At 37.9% G+C, this 25,545-nt stretch overlaps 1 protein-coding gene across 1 annotated transcript in view; it reads right to left on the bottom strand.

Annotated features, from left to right (window-relative positions):
• Nucleotides 1–2,585: 2,585 nt before the first annotated feature.
• Nucleotides 2,586–25,545, bottom strand: part of CAMK2D (calcium/calmodulin-dependent protein kinase II delta) — a 52,165-nt gene continuing 29,205 nt past the window's right edge. Inside the window, exons 12-16 of the mRNA XM_009695478.1 lie at nt 10,447–10,522; nt 9,174–9,268; nt 7,728–7,956; nt 3,467–3,516; nt 2,586–2,922 (exon numbers count right to left, since the gene is read on the bottom strand). Coding sequence (XP_009693780.1) covers nt 3,510–3,516; nt 7,728–7,956; nt 9,174–9,268; nt 10,447–10,522 — 407 coding nt within the window. The 3' untranslated portion in view covers nt 2,586–2,922; nt 3,467–3,509. The remainder of the gene's footprint in view (nt 2,923–3,466; nt 3,517–7,727; nt 7,957–9,173; nt 9,269–10,446; nt 10,523–25,545) is intronic.

The raw sequence follows: 25,545 nt of genomic DNA, 5'->3' as shown, positions 1-25,545 counted from the left end.
AGTGACATGACAAAATATAAAACCTCCCAACAGACTAAACCACTTTTGCTTCCTCTGGGGTTTACCGAAACGTTCCAAACCTCTGAGTTCTCTCCTAACTATTTTTCTTTTTGTTTACAAATACACAGCAAAATGCCACCCAAAAGGAAGCACTGAAATGTTCACAAACCCAGGAATACGCTCTCGCTCCTTCGACAGGCGGTACTCCTGGGTCACTGCCACACCAACGTCGCTGCTACAGCTCTGGCTCCCAACTACGCTGCCCCTGGCACAGAACCAGAGAAATGGTCCGGCTCTGCATTTCACGACCCTTGAAAGCTGGAAGTTGTCTCCTCTCCTCCGCCCCCTCGGTCTTTCTTTTCTGCTGGTATAAAGGAGGGTTCTCAGTTGTGGCTCAGCATAGGATAAGAGAGCTTAAAATCACTAGAGACATATATGAAAGCTTTCAAACTGGTACATTATTCTAAATGCTAATCATTTACAGACTTTAATGCATTTTATGATCTGCAACGCTAGACATACAGTAACTGCTCATCCAGCATCTTCTGTTACAGGCTGAGCATATGAAACACAGTAAGGCAGCTACGGAAATGTGCAACTATCTAAAACATTTCTAAATATGGACCTACAAATACAAGATATGTGCAAAATCTATCAACAAAGTACAGCATAAACGATGTACAATCAGGTCCTCAGGAAAGGCAGTTAAGAACTAACCAAAAGACAAGTCATGAAAGCAAACACTCATGTTTTCACGCTGCAAATTCGGCTCGTAAGAAACTGCATCTGTGTCTCTGACTTCTTAATTCAAATAGACACTACGCATTTTCCAATGTAAAAATCACAATTGGGAAATTAAAACACAAGCACAATGTCAGCAGAAATCACAAATTTATTAATCCTTAAATATATCAATCATTTACCATTATGGCAAGAAATATGTACACTGTGTCCCATGGTAAACTGCAGTGTTCCAAAATGACAGAAGTGTATCATTCAATTGTGGTGGAGAGAACAAAGCACAATTTCCTCACGTCTTGGTGTGGAAGACAAACTTGGTCTACAGTAATACGTCAACACCACATGCTATGTTAGAAGTATAAAAAAAACACCCTACACCTAATTTGTTAATTTTAAATACAGTTATGCCACTTATAGCCGCTTCACAAAAAAAGTAAAGAAATTAATGAGAAAAAAAAAAATGAGGCCATTACTTTTTTCACAGATCCCATTGGCAGGTTAATATGGCTCAACACATTTATTGTAGATGCTTATTTTAAATATATATAGTTTAAAATCATGTAGTAATTATCAGAGAAGCTTAAATCCATCTACCATACATCCACTAGTAACAACATCAAAATGTTTAAGAACTGCTTTTGATTAGTAATCAACACAGAAAGGTGAAATGATACAAATTAGGGAAGCTTTCCCATTTTAAAAACTTCAGGCTGCCGAGTTGTAAATTTTTAACCGCTAAAAAGGACATTGAGATATCATGCACTATACAGCGCTGCAGAAAACAGTTAGCCCTGTTGGTAACAGAACAATTAACAAATGAAAAAAACCCAAAAAAACGATCCCTGTATTTTTCTGTTAAAAATGGAAGGGAATAAACCTAAATGCTTGCAAGGATGTATCTTCACAGCAACATAAGGGAAGCAAAAATAGTCCCTGTTACAAAGTTTGTGTTCTGAACTGACACTGAGAGCATCCCCCACGCAGCGTACAGGCGTTCGCAGCAACGGATCAAGGGCCAAACCAAGTTGGTAATGCTGCAAAGACTGCTGTCCTTGATACTGTACGCTGCGTGAGGATTTTAAGAAACCAAGAGCAGATTGAGGGGAAAGAAGGGGGAGAAACAAATCTGTGGTAAAATGTTAGCATCTTATTAGAAAACTGGTGTATCCATAATACATTTCCAGAGGAGCAACAGCAGCAGTGCAAAGTAAGTAAACTCTTCATACTAAGCTTTTAAGGCCTAATGTTTCTTGAGTATATTAACCACACAACTGGTCTATAGCTTAACCAAAATTTTATATTTTTTAAAGTCTCCTTAAAAAATTTACAGTACACTCTAAATGCGATAAAAATCTATCTTTCTCTCTTCTTCCATTTTAATCCTCAAAAACTGCCCCTCAATCATCACTTAGTTCCTTACAACTTTTAGTTTTGCTCAATCATCCAACAGAAATTTTCAATTAGCATAATAAGAAAGCAAAGGTAAAGACTCAAAAGAGAAAAAGAAGCTGCTGGCTCACCAGAACACTGACAGTTAATTCTGAAGTGACCAAGCCAGTAAATGATGAGATTTTTCCAGTTTACACAGACTAATAAACTACGAATGCTTCAGCTGGTACAAAGCCAAGATATTATCACTTCCACATTTATCAGTGATTTCGTCCATCTACATGCTGTAATAAAAATCTGTTTTACAGTAACGGAGCTGCCAGCAGAAATCCTGACCATTCCTACCAGAACCAAAGCAAAATCCTGGGACTCAGGGAACAAGGAGGAGTCAAAAACCAGTTCTTAAAAAAAGAGGGTAAAATGTACTTTTTCTTTTTTTTTCTTTTTTTTTTTTAATAAACAGGATAGTTTTTAAAGTTGTCTGTCAAAACTTGGCATAAATGGAGAAAGTGACAAATGTATTCTGTATCTACTGCTGTCCATCAACTTTTTTTTTTTGTCTTTTATGCCTTGTTATTCTCTATTTGCATGGAACATCACCTTCATCGAAATGTTAACAGTGTACAGATGGAATATACAGCAACATGGTGCATCACAAATGTGTTACATGAAGAACCTTCACAACTTCATGCACTCAGAAACATGCATGAAGAGAACGGGATGGCGAAGATGGTAATCAACCAGGTGCGTTGGGTACAGAAAATGCAAGAGCGGCACCGCTGATATTTTTAGCTAGGAGGAAGGAGAAAAAAAAACAAAACAGATTGCCATTACTGAAATAACATCACCACCAGATAACAATACATGCTCAAGTGTTAGCCAGTACTATTAAAAAAAACGTCTTCTCAAGATCATTTAACACAATATCGTGAAGAAAACCAAGGGGAAAAAAAAAACCCTGAACGCTCAGGCAAAGCATTCTTTTATTTTCCAAACCACTTTACAGACATTTTCCATCTTTACAACATGCCAGAGAGGCTGTTAAAATAAAAAAGGAAACTGAGGCAGGAAGCCAAAGTGCCTTAACCAATTTCTTAAAGGAGCGAGGGCAGAATTCAGATGTGAATCTCTGAGTTTAACTTACTTCTTCAGCATGTACATTACAGACACTGCCACAGACTGAGATTCTCATACAAAAATTGAACCAAGTAACAAGGAAGAATCAGATATCATTTACATGCAAGACATGCTAGAGCCGTATGCAAAGAGAAACGAAAGAAAAGTAATGTGTAAGCAAGTAGTTAACTAAATCAGCTTATAATATCATTTGTATTACCGTAGCATCTAGGGGCCGAAGTCATGATTGGGATCCCGCTGTGCTAGGCACTGTACAAACACAGAACAAAGTCTTTACTAAGTCTTCCTGCTGTTTGGTATTTAACTAATGAAAGTATAAGAAGGTGCAAGGTGTGATAAGTGAGGCAATATAAGCCTAGGAGCCTCGGGTCTGAATTTAGGTTTGGGAGTCAGTTTAAGGTCCAATAGCCCTTTGACTGCCTGTATCATGCAGGTCCACTCTCTGTGTGTATGCAGAGACAGTTCTGCAGAAACACATCAGCACAAGTTCTTAAGAACCAAGAATACAAAGAAAAATTTCCTACCATCAGTCATATTACCCAGAGAGAAACAATGGATAAGACAGAAACCAAAGTTTGTCTTATCTGACTCACAGCAAAAACTACAAATAAAATTTACTTATAAACTAAATATACTTTTGTGCTCATATTCTTTTCCAAATAAATTATCTGCCGTAAGGAAGCATTTCCATATATCTATAGCTCCCAAAGAGCTCAGTTCTGTCCTTAGATGTATGCACACTCCTTACTGTAGTCCTGAAAACAAATAAGCTACTGTGCTTGCAGCAACTGATTTGACATAATCTAGGATACTATGTTTGCAAAAGCAGGTCACAGCTATAATTGCTTTTGCAAGTTTATTGGATTTGAAATTCCTCTTCAGACATTATGTGTAAGATATTTTTTTATTATGAAAGTGCCATTATTAACTACTATGTATTGGTAATAATTAAATAAATAGCTGTAAACTGTATAAATTTTGAATACGAGAAAAGAAAGGAAGGATAATCTAGAATAATACTTTAATTAAATTTGTAGTTTTCCAAATCTGTAGGTTTTCAAAATGGAGTTATCGGTACACTGCCGCTCTGACCGGGAAAAGTGAAGGTGAAGTTCAAGGCAGTCTAAAAGACAGTCAGGAAGGGTTACAGCAGGCGAGTTCTAGCGTGGCGCTACATGGGAATCTACCAGTTAAACTTGAGAAGATGGGGATTAAAGAAAGAATATGTAAAATAACTAGAAGAAAAACAATAATGCTTGGGCTGAATGGGGAACTATCAGCCTAGAGGAGACTCACTAGTCTTTGCCAATGACCTGAGCACAGGCAGTAGGAATGATCTCATGTAGTATACTTACACTTAGGTGGAAGGCACTATAAATACAAAGGAAAACAGGAGTATTGTGCAACAAGAACCAATTAATCTTGAGGGCTGGGTAATCCAGAAATGTTACATGTAATAGTAGGGAGTACAAAGCTGCATGCTCAGCAAAGGTGTCTATATACTCATTGCTTGGAAATGACAGCTGAGGATAAATACATGGCTGTCTTAAATGATCTACTGATGTGACGTAGATGACAAAAGTGCAAAAATCATGCCAGAACACAGCAGGTGTGGCATTCTCAACAGGGAAAAGAAAGGCATTGCGAAGTTAAATAAAGCCCTGACCACAATTGTATACGGTATTTCAGAAGCACCTAAGCTAATGAAAAGACAAACCTCAAACCAAAAAAGACAGTGAAGAGCTATTAAGGTAGCCAGGAAAGTAGAGATCCTATCCAAAAAAGCCAACCAAGTTAGCATTGTTTATTTACCCTACAAAAATAGAAAGTGGGAAGTGACCTAATCAGCCTTCATATAAAACAGCTCATGTCTCCGTATCTATGCCCATTTTAGGAGGACAACGATGAAATAAGAATAATCAAGGATACATTGAACATGACTAAAATTTCGACTGGAAAGTAAGGTTTCTAACCATCAGACCAATGATATTTTAGAACAGTGATACGAGCAAGTCCAAAAAACCCCCTCTGAATTCAAGATGAGGGTTAGGTAAGGGATTTATGTGATATTGTTGCTGTCGCTACATAGGGGCTACATATCTAGGGCTACGTTGCAATCTCAGAGCATCTCTCCTTAAGCCTTAGCCATGCTACTGCTCTTCTGTGACCTCTTCAGGTTGGATACCCTCTCACAATCCTGAGATCTCCTCTGTCTGACCCCACAGGCTCAGAACACCCACTGACATAGACAAAACCCTGCAGCCTCAGAAAAACTACCTCTCGGCTTCTTCTCCTTCCATCCTTAGCAGTGCCAGAAATCCTTACCTTTCTTAGAGAGCACCAGCAGCTGTAAAGCACTGACATTACACAAGTCCTAAATACTGACACTGCTTCTGAGGGGCAAATCTCAGATCTGTATGTACACCTGCATTCCCTTCAGAGGTGCGGTCTGAACGGTCAGGAGTTGCTCTGTGGCAGCTAGTGCAGGCCCCTTATATTCCAGAGAAACTACCTCTGGCGAGTGTTTGTAGGAGCAGTACGTGTCACAGCACACAGCAGCCCATCACGCATGTACACGTTACGTGAACTAAGTGCTGAGGCTCCCGTTACAACACTGTACCTCAAAAAGAAGCAGCTGTAGAAGCTATTTAGTATCTCTCTCTAACGTATTACCAAAATCATTATTACAGGAATTATTGGGCAAATTCTGTAATCTTTCATGAAAATAGTAGTAAGACGGTTATTTTGTTGCCTTTTGGTTTTGGTGTCTGAGTGTCATAAATTACCTTTTCTCTTTAGGATTGCTTCCTATAAATATGGTTAAGTAAAAAAAAGTTTGACACACTCCCCCCACCCCCAATCCTTCTCAAAAAAATGGAGGGAAAAAAAAAAAACCAAAGGAAAAGATGAAATAATTCTTTAGTCCCATTCATGTCATTCTGCTATAAACACTTACTGTCCAGGGTGCACTGGGACAGGTGAGCCTGTGTCACTTATGCTTTCTGGCCCTACACATCCCTTGACAAAACACTCCTGTATGAAAACATCAAAAATCCACATAACTCTGCATTTCAAGAAAATGTAACTACTCTTTCAATATTATCTGTTTAAACACTGGCTGTGCAGCTGGAATGTGAAAAAAAAAAGGATGACATGGTTCCTGCTCCCACTGGATTCACATTTTTAAATAAAATATAATAGTTATCCCTAAGTAATCAAATTACTTTTTTCCTAAATTAAAAAAAAAAAAAATTAATCCCCACTAAAGTTTAACACTTCATTCTATCATATTCCTTACTTTATCAAGTATTATTTCATATGGGAGAACAGTGTTGCAAGAAGTAAAATATGGGACATGATGAACTTCGAGGGATGAAATCTAAGCTCTTAACATCCACTCCAGGAAATTCAGCCACTATCCACATTAAGACACCTCACACAAATGTAATTATATCCTACACAAAGTGCTTGCACCCGAGGAAATCAAGGCCTATACCAGTGCTGCCTAATTTTGAAACAGCCTAACCTAAGCCAGAAGTCAGCGAGGTTGGGCTCTGAGGGACACAGCAGCATTAGCGAAGGCTGCAAGCAGAAGAAAAGCAAAGGACTTGAGCAGAACCTCTGAAGAAGCCGTGACTCACTATCTTCTTATGGCAATGATGAGTGTGCTGTCATTTACGCTGCTGAAGATCTGGCTTAAGGAATTCAGGTCTGCACGCGTTGAGTCATGGCATGACTCTGAGGGTATGACAGGGCATGCAGAGATGTCCAAATGAACAACAGAGAAAAATGGTAACGGGAGAGATCTGAGGCTTACCCGCATAGATGTCACAACTATCAGACAGTGACTATTCAGCAGTTAAGCAAAGAGAGTATGGGAGAAGAGTTAAGAATGTGATAGGTACTTGTATGACTTAATTTACAAACTAAATATGTAAACTGGCTCAAAATCAACTTGCAGCGAATATAACTAGGCCTGAGTAAGTAGAGGTGGCTGGAAATCACAACAAGTATTAGTCAAACTTCTGTTTTTCAGAACATTAATACTTTTTTCCTTGAAACTTTCCAGTCAGCTCTAACAGTTCCGTGTATCCTATCACTTTTCATTTTTTTCAGGTTTTCCTGGAATTCTACTTCAGGTTTTCCAATCCTATTTTGTGTTACTTGTATCAAGCCTTATCTGCAATAAAACACTCTTCTGCTCTTCAGGCTGTCAGTTCAGGGACTGAGTTGGATCAGTGGGCATCACAGTTGGGAACAACAACAAAAAAAGCATTATTTTAAAAATATTTGCACCAATACTATATGCACACTACTGAATATAATACACACTTCATAAATGACCACAAGAAATTATACTATCAAGAGGACGGTTTCATAGTTTTTAAGGCCAAAAGCAGCTGTTAGACTATCTGGTCTGACCTACATAGTTTAAACTTGTGGTCTGAATGGTTCCTTACTTGATAGGTACTGTTGGTGACCCTGAACGGTGAAAATGAACATTCTGCCATTTCCCATCACGACGGTGCCAGACCCGCGTTTCCTCTGACTGCATAGTCTTTGGCATCCCACTTCCATCCATGTACTGTGTGAGCCGTATATATGCAATGCAAGCAGCATCGTCTCCCACAAGGTGGACATGAGGATTGAGGATAATGGTGTGGATTGGCTTATTACTTTTGGATAAAGCTAGGAAACAAACACACACACACAGAGGATAAATGAAATTTTCTGTACGTAAGCCAAAATAACTCCTCTCACCCCACTTGATGAAATGAAAATCTCAAGCTTAGCAGATACAAGGTGGTAATTATTGTTTACTGATAATCACGACTGAGAACTAGCTCAAGTACATTGTAGAAATGAGCACAGTCATAGCATAATGTATGTCTTCCCCTTTCCTATAAGGAAACCAATCAAATGTTTAATAGTCCATATTATTTGTTCCATGTATATACATGGATTAAAGAAAGTGGGGGCCACCATCTTGAGTTTCCTAATTGAGTTTCCCCAACACTTCAGTTTCACTGCTGTGTCTAATGGCATTGGTACTTAATATTTTCAGTTAGAATAATCCAGCTTTTAACTCATTAAGTGCTATTTTAACTTTTAAGTGCTCATATCTATGAAAACTAAAGGAAACATTTTAAGGAAAAACATAGAAAATGCTGTTTTGGAGATGGAAGGGAATTTAGAATATAATAATCCCATTTTACACTCAGACATTTCTCACAAATTACTGGATAAGATCATACCTTCCTTTACAATATTTTATTTCCTTTTGAGTCAAGTCTGCTCTAAAATGGATACCTATATTACATGATCCTCCAAAACGTTATTAAATCCACTCTATGGGTAATTTTTCTCTCTTATAGCTGACGTGACTGTAATATATATATTATATATACTGATATTTTCAAACATATACACTCCCCCCAATATAAAAAAGACAGCTGATCAGGTCCTTAGCAGTGTGCAGTGAGTGACTACAATGTCTTCCCCAACACACCACATACTCATTGGAAGTGCTGCTAGTTGCAATCACTGTAATCACACGATTTAGTGACCTTTCTTTTAAGTATACTCACAGCAAGATTTTCGCTTTTCCCCAATGGAAAAAACAAGTATGAGACTTACTCATCTATGGTGTGTTTTTTCTTTTATACATCTTGACTTTCTCTTTCTAAATACCTGAAACTTTCCTCTGCTATCCAAGGTGCCCTGTGATGTGTGACTGAGTGCAGCAGAAACACAGAAAACCACATATAGCAGAACTCTGAAAAAAAAAAATATTCCCTTCCCCTGCCCAAATCAATTAACTCCCAAACCAAAACACTAATTAGACCAGAGAAACACAATCACAAGGAACAGATGAAGATTCACAGAGATGAGAAAGGAATGTTTACCATTTTCAAAGTAAAACCGATGAAAGTCCATCCCTTCTACTAGATTACCCAAAGCTTCAGGTTCAAAAGATGTAAGGCCTGGATCACAGATTTTTCTGTGGAAAAGAGGAAATTCCATAATAAACACATGCAGTTATGTAACACAACTTTGGAGAGATTACTTTGTAAATGTTTCCTTCATTCCCATCAGACATGTTACCTACCTGTGCCATCACACTGGAAAAGAACAGAATTAAATGGGGGAAAGTAATGGAGTTCTGATTTCACCTAGATTAGTAAATTTGGCAGCTTAATTTAGGTGGACTGGATTTCATATAAATCATCTTTTGACCAAAAAAAAGGCTGCCAAAGAAGGCCCCACAAGTCAATGGTATTACAAGTAGGGATTTTTACTTGTGACTCTGAAAACTGGTTCTGTGCAATTCAGAGGATATTATTTATGTCTCACATCATTATGTAAGCAAGATTTTTTTTTAACTGACAAAATTTAGACAAGAATTTGGAATAAGTTTCCACTTGACATTTGTACAACAAAGGTTTTAATGTGATCATACCAAACTAAAGTTTAGTGCTGCCAAGTCTTTAAACAGGGTGAGCAGTGTCACTGTTGAACTGTGAGGCTCATGCTGCAACAGGACAGAATCCACTCAGAGAAACACAAGAGACCAAAAGAAATGCTGAGAAGGGTCTTTTTTTTTTTTTTTTTCCTTTTTTTAGGTAGGAAAAGAAAAGAGGAGAAGCAGTGACAGAATTGTGTCTTTGCAGAGAAAAGCTGAGAGAGAAATTGATCCGCTTTCCCCCAGCAAAATCTTGCACAGTGCTCAGTAGAGGCTGGTTGAACCTAAACTCCACATGGTCTTTCACGCTCTGAAGTACAAATGAGATTCCAGCCAGTATCAATCTCTACATACAATCAAATTTTTCTGCTGAAAGAGGCTTCTACTGTTTTCTTGATTCTATATCACAAATATGACTTTACTTTTCGTACGACAAGAGAGATCGCTGCATATTTTGCATCAGGATTATGCTCCTGTCTCAGCAGAGTAGTACATTGGACTTACACTAGCAGCTCCTCTGAAATTGGCAACCAGGCTCGTGTAAAGCCAGGGCAAAGCAGCAATGAGGATATGTGGTGTTTCTTGGGGGCATCTGAGGATAAACTTCAATAATACACGAATACAAACACACACGCTTCTATATAAATATGCATATTTACATTTACAGTGTCAAATACATCAACTCTCCTCACTCACTCTTAAATGAGAAAACTTACGTGTAAGCTTCAAAGTCTCCATTGTTGATAGCTTCAATCAACTGCTCAGTAACCTTGATAATCTCCTGCTTACGAGCTAGAGAAAGATACAAATACTACTCTTAAAATGGAAGGCAAAATGGAAGGTGACAGCTGAAAGGCTGTCAGAAGAACAGCAGTAACAAAGGTATTCTGTCATTCCTCAGCTGGTGCAACAGCCATTTCTCTTCCTTTTCTATGACCAAAGGACATGTTATATTGCTGCTTGACACTGTTTTGGCTTCAGTGTACTCCTGGATTCATGAGGAAATTAAACACATGTCAAGATCAATCCACTTTCCTATCAAGCTTCTAATCATCTTTCCTTCACTGAAGGATCTGCTGTTCAAAAAGGTAAACAAAACCGAACACAAACCCAAACCCCAACTCTTAACTTCAAATTAAAGACAACTGATTATTGTTTTACAAGCAACACTAATGTTTCATATACACATGGGGCCTTTACCTTTCAAGTGACTAATGCTGATTTTCAGGAATCTTTGTAACACTTAGTGTTCGCTTTGGCCAAATGTGTGCATTTAAGCAAAGAGGAATTTAGGCCTTAAGCCTATAATCAAGATCCTCTGGTGCAAAGCTTGCGGATTACACACAATGCACGCACATCCACACAGGTCTAATCACCACACGGTGTCTTTCAGCTCTGACTTCTGTGATTGTGCCTATCCTTTGCTTGTAAAATGCCGAACGCATCTACATTACAATAAATCTCAATTAGATCATTTGTCAATATTATGCTACATCTACTAACTAATAATAATAAATGCTAAATAGTAACAGAAGAGTCATACATTAAAAACAGCACGCAGAATATGCATTTCTAGTAAGAATATTCAAACTCAAGCAGTGTTTGCATATGCTTCAAAGGCAAAAGTATGTGGAACAGTTTCTCCTTTATCTATCAGTCAAGAAATAAGCTCAAAGTTCAGTATTTGTTAAAGTTGGTAGGAGTTACACTAAAACAATGCAGAGTAAACAAAGTCCTGCACAGTGGTGTGGTTATTTCTAACATGAGTTACTCTAGGAGGGCGAAGTTTAAGAGACTTTATCAAGATGGAAAATCATAAGGACTTTACTTTGAAAACTGACTTCTACTTTAAAAAAATTTTTTTGAGGAACAGACGTTTATATTTTTGCCCTGTGCATTTATCATTTGGTAAAGTTCAACCTTACGCCGATGAAGTTCAACCAGTGGCACTGCTCTCAAATACAGACTTTTGTGAATTTAATGCTAAATGGGTAAGAGATAGATATTTTACCGTTACATTTGCAAGGATTTAACTTACATCCAACTCCTTATTAAACCTCAGAAAATCAATGTGGAAGACCGAGCTTGAAATAAAAATAAATGCAAGCAGCCAGGCTGTAGTAGCTCTCTTGTACAAGCAAGAGGTTTAATTCCCCTGCACACTCCTACACGTGGACTAGACTATTAACACACGCATGCACGCAAATATGCTTGGAATGTTAAAACCAAAGTACTAAGAGAGCTCACATTCTTCAAAAAGAAAATGTTGGAGGCCATAGGCAGAATGCAAGTTTCCAATGCTGTACTGCAAGAACTGGCATCGTGGTGTTAAAGAACCTTTTCATTTCTTTTATGCTCCACCATCCCTTTTACTAAGTGCACAGCTAATATACTCAGATAAAAAGCACCAACAAGAAACCAGCAAGGAAAGATTGATGGAGAAAAAAGTGGATATAAAGGTCAAGCAAGGTTTTTTGTGAGTAGCTCCTGACTACTAGATAGCATGATGGGTAAGAATATTTCAAGTACGAATTGCCTTATTTTTCCACAAAGATTGTGGAAAGAACAAAGATTTTTAATGAAGAGATGTTTTGACTGCAGATCAACAATGGCTCCATTGTCGTATGTTTAAACGACACAGACCAAACTGAGGACCTTGCACGGCATTGTCAGCACAAGCCAAGTGGTAGGATGGCTGAGTAAGAAATTATGGTGCAGTGATAGAAAAGGTTGGCAAAAAGAAATCCAGAATATGCACACTTCATGCAGTGAGGAAATCACAAGTTTTGCACGCAACGTCTCATATACATATAACTAAACTAAAGGATTTGATTAAATAATCTGGTAAGCCGTTCCAATCAAAGACTAGGAAATTACAGACTATTAAATCAGATGGTGGGAAATGAGGTAAAAATCTCTGATGAGCTGCTACAAAATCATGAGATCATGCTATTGAGTAACAATGTAAGTAATGAAAATGTCTGCAAAGTTACTGTAGTTTCCACATGCAAGAGACAAAACCACATGGACATGTAATTTTACTTTCACTTGGCTAGAGACAATGGGCAATATTCCCCTTTTTCACTAATATCTGTCATTTCTGTTTCTCAAGCTTTATCATGATAAGCCCACAGTTAACTTACATGTTATACAGATTCTGACAGGGAACAGCAAACGACAGTGAATACCTGAATATATTCTATTATACAACATTCTGTGATCCAGACCCAGAGGCTTATGAAGGTGTTTTGGTTTTGTTTTAAATGAATGGTGTGCAACAGCTCAATGAAGTTGGATGGTAACCTGACTCACTGGCACCTGTTCGTGCCTTCAACAGTAAGAGTTAAAGGAATGTGAATGACAAAGGTTTCTATCTTTGAGATTTTGAGACTTCATTCCAATCTGAATAAGAACAGAATTTTTTGCTAACATACATTTAAAAAAAATTGTTTGGGGTTAATCAAAATGTTGCACTTCAATCATACCTTTGATGTTGTACTACATTACAAGCTATAATTCAACGTCAACCCCAGAAGGGAGAAACTGAATCATCTTGCCAAATTGCTCTTTTTCCTGTTTTTTCTTCCAAAACAAAATTGCAGTGAAACATGTATTTTCATGAAGCTTTCTGATAGGAGCCACTTAATATTACAGAACATGGTTCCAGCGAAGTTTCTCTGGGCAGTACTAACATCTAGCAGAGCTGTGTCTGCTGACCTGGAATATAAAACACATCCATCAGGAAGCTCTACAGGCCAGCAAAGTAAGTAAAGGAGATTAAGGCAGTATCACTGGCTCAAATCAATCACTGTCCAACTCCAGCACTAGCGTCAGTTCTTCCAGTACTTGTGGAGAGACTTTGCAGTTCACAATGCAGGCCGTCGGGAACAGAAAGATGTTGCCAAATCATCTGCCTTCCAAGTCATTTCTTAATTTTTCTACAAAATTACAAGCACCATGTGAAACTGTGTATGAAAGCAACCACACTACTCTTCCCTTTCAGCAACACACAAATAATTACATGCTTATTAGAAAATCAGATTTCTTCCTATTTAGTGATCTGATATGCAATCTCACTGGCAGAAAGCGACTGAGAGAGCGAGCGTAATTTAGAAGCTGGAGTTCCAGAAATTACTTATCCTGTGTGCAAAGGTCCTGCCTCATTCTCAGCCGTTTCTCATTTGAAAGCAAGAGAAAGCATTAAAAGAAAAAGATGGTCAAGAACAAGGCAGTATGAAATATTCAGTAACATCTGATATCAAAGAATAATTAAAATAATTAAAAAATAGCCACTGTGATTTTACACAAATCTCCTACTGATTGTTTTTGGGGATCTTTTTTATCTCAGCATTTTATACTTTCTGTGTAGGTATGCGTATGGGTGCACAGAGACAGAGTACAAGTACAGACCAAAAGTATTTCAGCCTATAAATACATAGTCTAGGAAGCAGAGGTTTAGCCTGGGAGGAAGGAAGAGAAAGGAGACAGGGAAGAACTGGGATACCAAAAGTAGAACATTGGAAGGAGACTGGAAAGCAGCAAGAAGGAAAATGCAGCCATGAGTTGGTGGCCATGCGAATCAAGTCAAATACTTGCGCTTTTCCTTGGCGCAAAGGAAGAAATAGGGAGGTCACTGAAGATGAGCTAAGGTGAAATGGATATTGGTAGGAACAAGGTCTTGCTATTGCAGACAACATCTGACAGAAATAATTGATGTTTATTAAAGTGGTAAGAAAATTACCAAATTTTCATTATAAATTTGATGGACTCCACGTAACATATGCTCTTCCAAACCTGCAATTTCTTTTTCCATCTAAATACACTTTATAAACCACACAAGGACAACAAGCGAATACATGAGGCATTAGGGAAGAGGCATCTGGCCAGTTCCCATCTGCCAGATAACTGTCACTTACAATCACCATTTTCATTCGATTTTTTTTTTTTTTTAATCCAATAGAAAACTTTGCTTGTATTGAATTCTAGCAGAATTATGATGTTTGATGTAGAGGAGCAATTTTATGCTATTATACTTTTTATTTGATGTGCAGTAAGAACTTCCTGAATAACGTACTTGAGCTTTGGTAAAAGCCGGCCAGAAATCTGTACGCTCTCTCTCAGCGTGATGCAAGGCTCAGACTGAACCAAAGTGCGCAGTTTCTTTGCCATTATAAGCTACATGCATTACGGCTGTCGTCTTCTCTCCCTTTAAAATATCATCATGTGTTCAGAGTGCAAGGACTATGGCATGTACGTCTTATCGCATGTAAGAGTTTTTCTGATAAATGAGAAAAATAAGATACTGCAGGAAAACTCAAAAATTGTAATGGAATTCTGATAAAACTGGTTCAGCTACTTTTTCCAAGAGCTGTGGTAAGAGCCAATTGAAAAATTAAAGCCTGACCCATCTACACCGTCTTAGAATATGGCAATGGCTTTCTATGGCATAAAAATTACATAATCTCTGTAAGCAAAGGATTACTTCGCAAAAATACATTTGGTGTTTTTAAAACAACTGAGGTGTGAGGGAAGAATATTGTTAAAAGAAGTCGAAGGTGCTGAGCCACTTTACTGGAAAACTAATAATGAAAAAGACTGCAGATAGTATAGCTGGAAGCTACCATAAAACGGCAAACTTGTGTGGAAAAGACGGTAGCTTTTACATTCTCTGCTCAGAATATGGGTGAAGTAAATACATTAAAGAAAAGAACACAGACCTACTCTCTAAATACAACCTTCACCCCTGTAGACTCAGTGAGTTAAGGTAATAAGAACTAGCAGTTCAAAAAAATATGACCCCTGCTTTGGCAAGTGCGTAGGTCTATGACTAATACAAAGGCAGTTCAAGCAAAAATATTACGAAGAAGAGCTATAAAAAGACCAAATAAGAAGAACAGAACAAACCAGAACATTTTCTATCACTGGCTAAAATGAGTTCTGCAGCACTGCTGTAGTACATACGTTAACTTTAAAGGAGTTATTAACCTCTAGCTATATTTCATTACCTTTTTTCCCCACTCAGCTACAGGGTGGGGATAATCTTTCATAATTAAAGACCACTGTTAACACTCATATCTAAAGAACACTCAGTAAGAACACCATTTACTCAAAAAGCATCTAACACTATAAATGCCTTAAAATCTACAAGGTGCAGTCTCATAGCTAATGAAATCAAGTATCACACAGAAAAAAAAAAAGTACAAAACAACAGCAAAAACTGTTTTTCTTGAGGGAACTATGGGGATTTTCTTCCCTTCCTGTAGTCCCAAACAACATTTGTAAACTCAATCTACAAGAATCACACAGAAATGACAGATATTTTCGTATTTTAATTGCAGAGAGAAGGTGTAGAATAAAAATGAGCTGCGAAAATGAAGTCTTCAGAAATAACACATACCAGAAACTTCATGTTTTGTGAAACACAAAAAAAGAATTCTTGGTAACTGACTGACCCCCACATTGCCATGAATTTTTCCAAAACTGACACCAGTATTTTTGTTCTGAAAATAATCTGAAACATCTTATGCTTCATTCAGATATTGGAGTATCTTTCTACTGTTATCAATACTCTAGATCATTAACTATGTAACTACTATACTGGAATGGTTATTAATTACCCCCACTGATCTCACAGAAATAGGAATACACTTTTTTATTGTTCTTTGACATAGCTCTTTTAATGCGAAATAACCCTAGGAACAGTCATCATACTAGTGAAGTAAAAACCCAGTATTTTTGGTCTTTCAGGAAATAGCTTATCAAAGAAGGACAGCGCAGACAGCACTTGCAGCAGGGCCTGTGAAATCCATAGCAAAGACAAATCACTCTCATCTTTCAAACAATACCCAAATTGGGGAACTGCATCCCCCTTACTACTGTTTGCTTTGAAAGAGATAGGGATGACATCCCTGCTAAGCAGTAAAGCACCTCTCCAGAAGAATGAGGCAGCCTGCTTACAGATTAGCACATGAACTCAAAGATGATTAAAATGATTCTGCTTCTTACTTGCTCACATGTTGTTTCTCAAGGAAAAAACTCTTCATAAACTTTCAACTCGGTACTCTTAACTACATATCTTGTTACACATCAGACTGGATTAATCTCATAACATTTTGGACACGTACAAGCATAGACAAGTGAGTTTGTTCTCTCAACTCCCCTCCCTTGTAGCCAATGGAGAGAAATAAGCACTTTCAGGGCACGATTCATCATATCCTAAAATAGGTGTTTAAGACAAGTGTGACTCATCTGACCTATTTGCGTTGACTAAAGGCAGTCTAGACAACTAGCTCAAATATAGGTATCTACATTGTGGAGGACGTCTAAATCTGGGGAGACAAATCCTACCCATTGTGCTATCATTTTAAAACCGTACAGTCCTTATCAAGGTGACATTGCTCTGCTAAAACTGAATGGCACAGTATGGGGGAACCTGGCCTCACTTCTAATCTGAACATCATCCCAACAAACAGCAATTAGATGGAAAGCATACAGCCACTAATGTTATTTCTATACTCTGAAAATAACCAAAGTTTGAAAAGAAAGAGGAAGAGACTAGAAATTTTATCCTGTGTTGTATAAAGAACTCTGGCTATGTGGATGTACCAGATGTCATTCAACTTTTGAGCACGGACTGCTACCCCAGAAGCAGAGGAACACAGTAAATGTCACAAAATGTTTTTCAAAACCATTCTTTTCACATCAATATTTGAAAATTCTCTGCTGATAATTTTTTTTACAATTTATTCCACAAATATTCCAAGAAAGTAATTTCTGTGAAGAAAATAAAAGAAGGTGATGCATGAATACGTGACTGATTGAATCTCAGACCTACATAAAAAAATACCTAGATCCTCAGATGACAAGGCATGCTCCAGGGACTTATGGTTCAAGAAGTTTATCAAAAGTTAGTGCATGTAAGATAAGAGCTTACCTCTCACCCCATCGCTTAACCTTAAACTTCGATATGAACTAGGACATCTGAGTTGTCATCTTAAATTTAATATCTCTTTCCTAGTGCCTGCTGATTCCAAAGATTCACTCCGATTCATCAAATTATGATATGGGTGGACGGTTTGCAGAATTTTTTTAGGCTATTAACTGTCTTCCACCTTTCTGAAAACCTGTAAGCCTACTACTTGCCTAATGAAAAAAAATGTAATTCATTAGATATGTAGGCAAATATCTGAAAAATTATCCTAGCACTTTTCCACCCTATACACACAAAAAAGATCAAACAAAATGAATGCATCTCCTATTTAATCCTTTATCATAATGTGAAGATAAGCAACTTGTCATATGCCCTACATAGTTTCTTGTTATTTATATGAAATTAATTCTTTCTAAAGATGCTCTCTCCTTGGAGCTACCATACAATTATACTAATATTTATACTGTGTGGCAAATGCTGGCAAATGTTTATTTTTTAATGACAAATCATCTACGGTCTCAGAACAAAGCTGTATCATGGTCACTGCACTTACAAGATACTGCACTATGGTTTCTCCACATGTTACATTAATCATGGCATCTGGCTGCTGTCTCAAGAAATGATGTTTAAAGTCTTGATGACTGAGACATTAACAAGCTTTGCCACTGTGCACATTTTTATTTAAATTGTGCTCCCACCTAATCACTCTACCAATTCAGAGAGATCTTGTTGTCCACTACTGTTTTAGAATGGAAAATCAATAATAGCCCTCACTTCTACATCTCTTCCCTTTTAAATAAGCTTTAAAAAGCAATGAGATGTGTTGAGATAATAATAATAATAATAATAATAATCCCCAAACAATAATTCTGAGAAATGTGGCCTTTGCCTATTTTACTTATAGGAAAACTGCGTTACCTTTAAAAATATATTCTTCAATACCTCAAGCACCTAGGGCTGGAATGGTGATGTTCTATTCTGCAAGACTTACTTTATATGATAATCCTTCCTCAACACGCCACATTTACATCATTGTTTTCCCATGTCTGTGACAGCAGATTAAAACCTATCAAGTTTACCAGCTAAGAAATCAATATTTTTCTTCTTTATAATTATAACGTATACCAATAATTACAATAATTGCTACTCATCAACAAACAGAGAGTGAATTCAATTTCATACTGCACAGAGCTAATGCTGTAGAGTATTTTGGTTCCCACCTTCTTACCACTGTGCTGTCACGAAATCGCTGTCAGGTACGGGTATTCATCTAGTTAATCTTTGGAGCCCTTCTCGCTTCCCAGACACTTTTGACATAGAGAAATCGCACGTGCCTCTGCCCACCACCTCCCACCCTAAACTTTGTAGTCTGACTTCACTGTATCATTTTTCTCTTCTAAATTCTCAATTTGCTCTTCAAACACACTGACTTGAATTCTTCTGTGATGCAATTTAAAAATCATAATCACTTAAGCCTGTATCATTGCCTTTGGCAAGTCCAGTAACTCCCATGCAGTTTACCAAAAAAGTCTCAGCAGTATCAATTTTCACTGATTTTTTCATAGCGCTCACTGCTAGTGAAAATTATTCATTGCTATAGTTGTTTGTAGCAGTTACCTTTTTTCTAGTGAATGTAAGTCTGCCAAATGTACACAACTCCAATAGCCTCTTTATATTAGTATTGCAGAGACCTCTATAATCTGTATCAGTATTCTAAAACGGATCGTTAGAGCTATCCCAACAAAAGTCCACTTCAAAACGATGTTAGCACAAACACATCTTCTGTTAGCCACACCAGCGGTTTTTACCCTAACAGCCTACCATGTTCCTAATGTCTTCTCTCAGCACTTAAGCTCTTTTTACTTGCACTTGAATTAATCCTATTCTTGGTAGACAATAACTACTTTTGGTTTTCTGAATTTTCTCAGGCCACAGGACTGCTGATTCCTATTAAACACACAGCTACAGAAAACACAGCATACCATGGCCATTGCTAAGATTTTATTACACCAGAATCACACATTTTTAAAACTAAGTTGAGGACAAGTGTGGTTATGGGGACTTCACACTTTCTTTGGTCACTAAACTTAAGTTATTTAACAAAATTAAATATTCCTATTATTGGGATGAAGTTAATTTGAAGCATCAGAATAAAAAAATACAAGCAAGTCTGGTGCATATTCAGATACTGGGTTAACTTCTGGTGTTTTGCCTACTAGTGTTTTCGCAAATTCTACATTTCTAATCTTCAAATCATTCAAACAAAACTGAGTTGGTGGGCTAACTACCAGATGCAGTAGTACCACCATGTCTCCACCAAGTAGCTTTACCAGAATAGTTTCACCTAATACTTTTCCTGCCTCAACCAGCAGATGACTGTTTAATTTGATCATTGTCACGTTCCCTAAACTGAATTCTATCTGCATTTTTTAACAGGATTTTTGATAAGTTTATTTTGTGGAACAAAGAGGCAAAGAAGTGTGCTTGCTTCTGAAGTCACAGAACGAACAGAATAAATAGGGGATTGTTCACTTTCTTAAAATGTCACTGTATATACACACTATGCCATTTTTTTTTTTTCAGAGAAACAAAAATAATCTACTTTTTTCAAGACTAGCAGTATTACCTGAGGTGCCTTTGTTCTTAAGTTTGAAACAAAATTAGTAATGCACATCTATGTTTAAATATTAACAATGGTCTTAGCACTATTAACTACCTGATGAAGCCGGAAATGTGAGGCTGCTAGCATTTGAATCTGAAAACATACATGTATATATATGTTTTATATAACATAATAGATATAGTATATAACATAGTATATAATAGATTTTCTGGGGATAGATACTATGCATAGAATAAAAGCCTTATGGCATGTGTTACTGATGTGCTAGCTTTGAACGTTCTACAACTGTATGTCTTTCCTATGACTTCCTCTCTTCTTTAAGGTTCTGTACAGTTTGCGCTGTTGGTATTTGCAGTTCTAGTTTGATATATAGTCATCTATATATTGATATATACTATCCTGCTCTTCCCTCGGAATGAAGCTATTCTTTCAACATTACCTGTCAACAGTTGCGACCAGAGACAGCCCATCATCTCAGGGACTGATTCCGATCTCACGTGAATTAATTGTACCTACCAAAAATTCCACTCAAATTTAAGATAAGGTTCAGCCCAATTACACACAGTCTATGTTTCCAAGGGCCCACCGGGATCTCACCTTTACCAGTGCAAATGCCCATTCTTTGTACCAGTGCAACTACCCTAACACACACAGGATGCAGGATCAGAATCCGGCAAGCAGAACCTACGTTCCTAGGAAGTCATTCCCTGTTTCAACTCACAAGGTCCTTCCACTCTAAAGAATTTGAGTTAATTCATAAACAAGAAATGCATCTGCCCAGGTCTTTTATGTTCTATCCATATACAAGCTACTAACCCAATGCCTTTCTCCTCTCATATTTAAACTGCTCAAACATAGTCTCCTCACCCCAAAGACTTCCTTTACATTTAATTGCTTGCTAGTCATCACAGATCTCCTCCTAAGCAAAGCATGAAACACTTCAGTTGTCATGAACCAATGCTGCAAGCTAACAGCTGTCACAGCAGCTTTAAGGCTGGTTTATCAATGGTGATGCTAAAGAAATGATGCCACACATAAACATAACAGGTAATTAATCTGGAGACCCTACTCAGGATCCAAGTCAGAGGTAAGAGTAGAATCTATCTCTAAGTTGAAAACTACTGCAAAGACTACCTCTGCAAGATACAACTTTCTCAAATACATATCTATTTATACTGCTGTTACAGCTGATGATAATATTTTTACTATTAATAAAACGTGGCCAAGAAATAAATAAACAAAAAAATATACTTCATACTTTCGTAAACCCTAAGAAAAGCTCATTCATAGATCAGACAGACCACAGTATTGACCTTTTTTGTCCTACTGTCAGATGATGGGGAGGGAAGAGGAGAGACAAGAGATCATCTGAACAGATGAGTCTCTCAACTTACACAGTGCAGAGGAAGGAGTGGAGTGGGAGAGCTCAGACTCAAGCGAATGACTCTCTGAGTTTGCATTTTTCGTGGACTTGCCCGCTGAATTGATGGAAAGAAACACAACATATGAACAAACAAAGATGAAGAGGTAGAGCGTGATCAGAATCCGCAGCAGGCACTGGCAGCAGGAGCGGCCGCTGGGGCACGGCAAGGGTGGTGACCAGTGAGATGAAGAAGCAATGGAAGAGGAGGAGTGGTGGGTGGAACATAACCTCTCCATGTCACCCTCCTTTGTGAGAGCTGTATGAGGGTCAAGTAGATGTGAAGGAAGAGAAAGAGAAGGCCAAAAAAAAATAACGGTAATTTAATTACAAGCAACAAGAACTTACAAAATCTTTGAGCACTCAAACAATGTTAATGATGTACTTTTGGGAGGCAGTGTGGGTGCCAAAGAACAGTGGTAAAGGTCGTAGTCATAAACGACTCTGTTCAGATGCCAGCGCAGATTTATCCCTCTATCCAGTACTGAGATATACAGCCTTTTGAAAGAGCTTTTCAAAAAAAGTTCTTAGAAATTTGAAGGTTTTTCTTCAGGAAAGTATGTTCCAAACGGATTAGTTTAAATTAGTTTCTTTCTACTGTTAAATAAAATAAAATTAACAGGTGTCAAATGAAATAAATTAGCAAAATATATCAAAATACATGCCTCCTGAATGGTTAATGTTTTGAATGATGTACCTTACAGATATATTAACTAGCACAGATTAGCCAGAATTTACCCAATCTGTAACGCCCTACAATTCAGCAAGTATTCCCACTGGGAATCATCATTCTTACTATTGCTTTCATTAATTCACTTCCAGGGGCAAAAAAATACCATGAGAAATCTAGATTTCCTGACCATGATAAATTTAACAGCTTTATAAAAGTCTGTGTGCATTGTTGGCAAAAGTAACAAAGGCATTCTACAGCATTACTGAAAAAAGATATCCATCTCGTATCAAAGGGATGCTGCCAAAGAGTTCCAGTCTCATTACTACAGGAAGGAGAAATCCCACAAGTAAACCCAGAAGGCAGCATTGCCTACAGTCCAGTTCTCAGTATGTCCTTTCTGTCCACTCCTGTCCTTACATTTAGGAGGGGTCACTGTCATGCAGATAAGCCCATGATCAATGGATAATGTCAGAAATTTATGTTAGCAAGGAAAATCTGAACTACAGCTTCAAGTAATTTCAGACTCAAATTCTAGAATGAGCATATTCCTTGAATTATTAAAGCTTACTATTGTTTGTCAAGCACTGCTTCTATACTAAAAAGAAACATGTTCCAGTCCTAAAAGATGTAAATGCATACATGAGCAAGACAGTTACAGACACTAAGATTTTCAATAAATAACAAATGAAAAGTAAGCTTGATTGTACTGTATTGAGGTTAAAATACCTGCTTTCAAAAGTGAAAATAGGGTGAGATCCTGACATGAGAGGAGAATACTGTATGCATTCCTTGCGAGATACGAGGTAAGAATCTGTTCCTAAAGACATATTTGTGATAGTTCATTTAAGACTTCTTTTTTTAATTGCTACCTTTCTTAACGAATCGTAACATGGTCCACACAACTTTAAAAGAGTCAAATCAATAAAAATTAAGAAAACCACTTGATGCAGAGCTGAATGTTTTAAGTATGTGTGAGTTGGTAGTACGTACAAAGGAAGAAACCTTGTACCTGTTTGTGCAATCTATGCATGGTGCTAGGATAATAGGAGGAGGAATAAAGTGCATAGATTGCACGCCTTTGCAAGGAAGAGTCATTCTCTGCGAGGTGTGGGTCATACTGCAATACCATAACACATACACTAACGCTACTTTCAGTTACAGGGGCAGCCCCATTTCCCTTCTCCTTCACAGGAAGGAGAGCGCCTCTTCCCATGTTGTACTCCACGCTGCAAAGAAAAGCAAAAAGATTTTTAAGGTCCTTTATCACCTAAGGTGGGAAACATTTCTTGTAGATCTCAAATTTGGTGACCAAGCATCCTCTTGAGCATACACATAAGGACGCAGACAGTCAGCGATTTGAGAGAATTCTCTCTGCTACCTCTGAAACCCAGTCGTCCCTATCAGTATTTTATCTCCAGCTGCAGCCAGTAGCTGTTCCTGACAAGAGAACAGCTTTCTCACTGTTGTGCTAGAAAATCTACATCCAGAAGGCAACTTTGGCGTAGGGGGAAAACATCTTTCCTAAGTGCCCTGCTAAAGCACGAAGCGTGAGCTTTTAATAGTTCTCAGGGTTGTAGGACTGCCTATTCCCTGAATCATTCTAGGAATTAGACCCTAGGGGTACTCTTAGCTTCAATTTATAATAAAGCAATCTGAAAAGCAGCCTCTGGTGGAAAGACTGGAAGTGTGAGAGGAATACTAAAAAGTGAAAAACAAGCAAGCTTGCCAGCAATTAATAACAGGGAGATTATATTTGGTTTTTTAAATAAAGAGAAAATGAAATCCCTATAACACTGGAATAAAACGTGCACCTGGTGTCTGCTGAACAGGGTAGTGGTATCGCCGTGTGTTAGGCCATGGAACTGACGCTGAAACAGCTGCATTAGTGTATGAGGTTATCGTGATCATCCCAGATGTTGGCAGTTCAAACTGTCGTTCTCAGTGGGGAGAAAGCAGCCTACCTTCCCACCATAGGGCAATACGATGCTACTCTGCTGCTTCTGCAAGCACAGGTAACATCTTTCAGCTTCTCCTCCCGCTGGCTCCAGAAAATACACTATGCAGCATTCTCTCAGGAGCACAGCCTCAGCGCACCTTTACTGGCTTACCCACTTGATGCCCTTCGTACCACTATTATGTAGCAGCGGGTCTACAAATAACAGAAAACTTCACCTGCTAAACATTTTACATCTGTCACTAAGCTACAGCAAAGAGAAGGACACAACCAGTATCTTGTCTCTCAGACCTGCGATTACTGCAAGATCCTTTTTTCTGTTTTGGGAATAAAGTACATCGTGGCCATCCAATCCACTCTTAACTGTGATACCACAGAATCACATAAAAGAATTAGGCAAAACATTTTAATTGTTGTTTTTCTTATAATTGTATGTCTGAGATATAATTCTGTGTGCTAAGCCTCAGACAGAATTTTATAAAAATCCTAGTGTTATAACATCATGTTATATCATCACGCAGATGCCCTATAATTAAATAATTCATTTAATGAGGTTAGTTGCTAAACTACACATAATGGTGTGAAAGAAGAAATACAAAGTGTTATGAATAAAGGTAAATTACACTGTATTTTCCTCTGCGTCAGCTGCAGACACCAGTAATTGTTCTCCAAGCCATTACTCTGCATTAACTCAAACTGCTATCACTAGGTTGCTATTTAAAGTGAGCGGGTGCTGGCTGTTAACACACCCAAGACTTTGTTCAAGTGGAGGTGAAATGATTCTCTGAAACTCTGAGAACAAAGTGCCATCAGTGACTTAATTAGAGCTAACTGCAGCTCATACAGTACTGTAAGTCACAATTTACAGCTGTGTTGCTACCAGCAGCGGATAGAAAATCTTCTCTCGACCGCGGGAACACCAACTATGCACAAGTAGAGAAATTCCTGGAGCGCAGCAGACTGCAGCCTGTGCAAGCCCGAGCTAAGCTGCCATGGCATAAATGCCCCGTGAATCTCACATGCAGTGTAACAGAAAAGCTGCACTTTCAACACCGTGCTCCTGCTACCAGCAGACTGTGCTTTCATGCTCACGCTATCAATCTATTACCTGGGCAATACGGATATTTTTATCAAACGTGCATAGCACCTGTTCTGCCAGTCAGAAACCAAGAACTAAATATTTTTGACACAATTCTACCTAACGTTTGAATCTTT

Source organism: Cariama cristata, unplaced genomic scaffold, assembly GCF_000690535.1.
Source record: "Cariama cristata isolate BGI_N322 unplaced genomic scaffold, ASM69053v1 scaffold1602, whole genome shotgun sequence".
NCBI classification, from domain to species: domain Eukaryota; kingdom Metazoa; phylum Chordata; class Aves; order Cariamiformes; family Cariamidae; genus Cariama; species Cariama cristata.
Note: the sequence above shows the minus strand (reverse complement) of the source record. Positions and strands in the feature narration are given on the sequence as shown.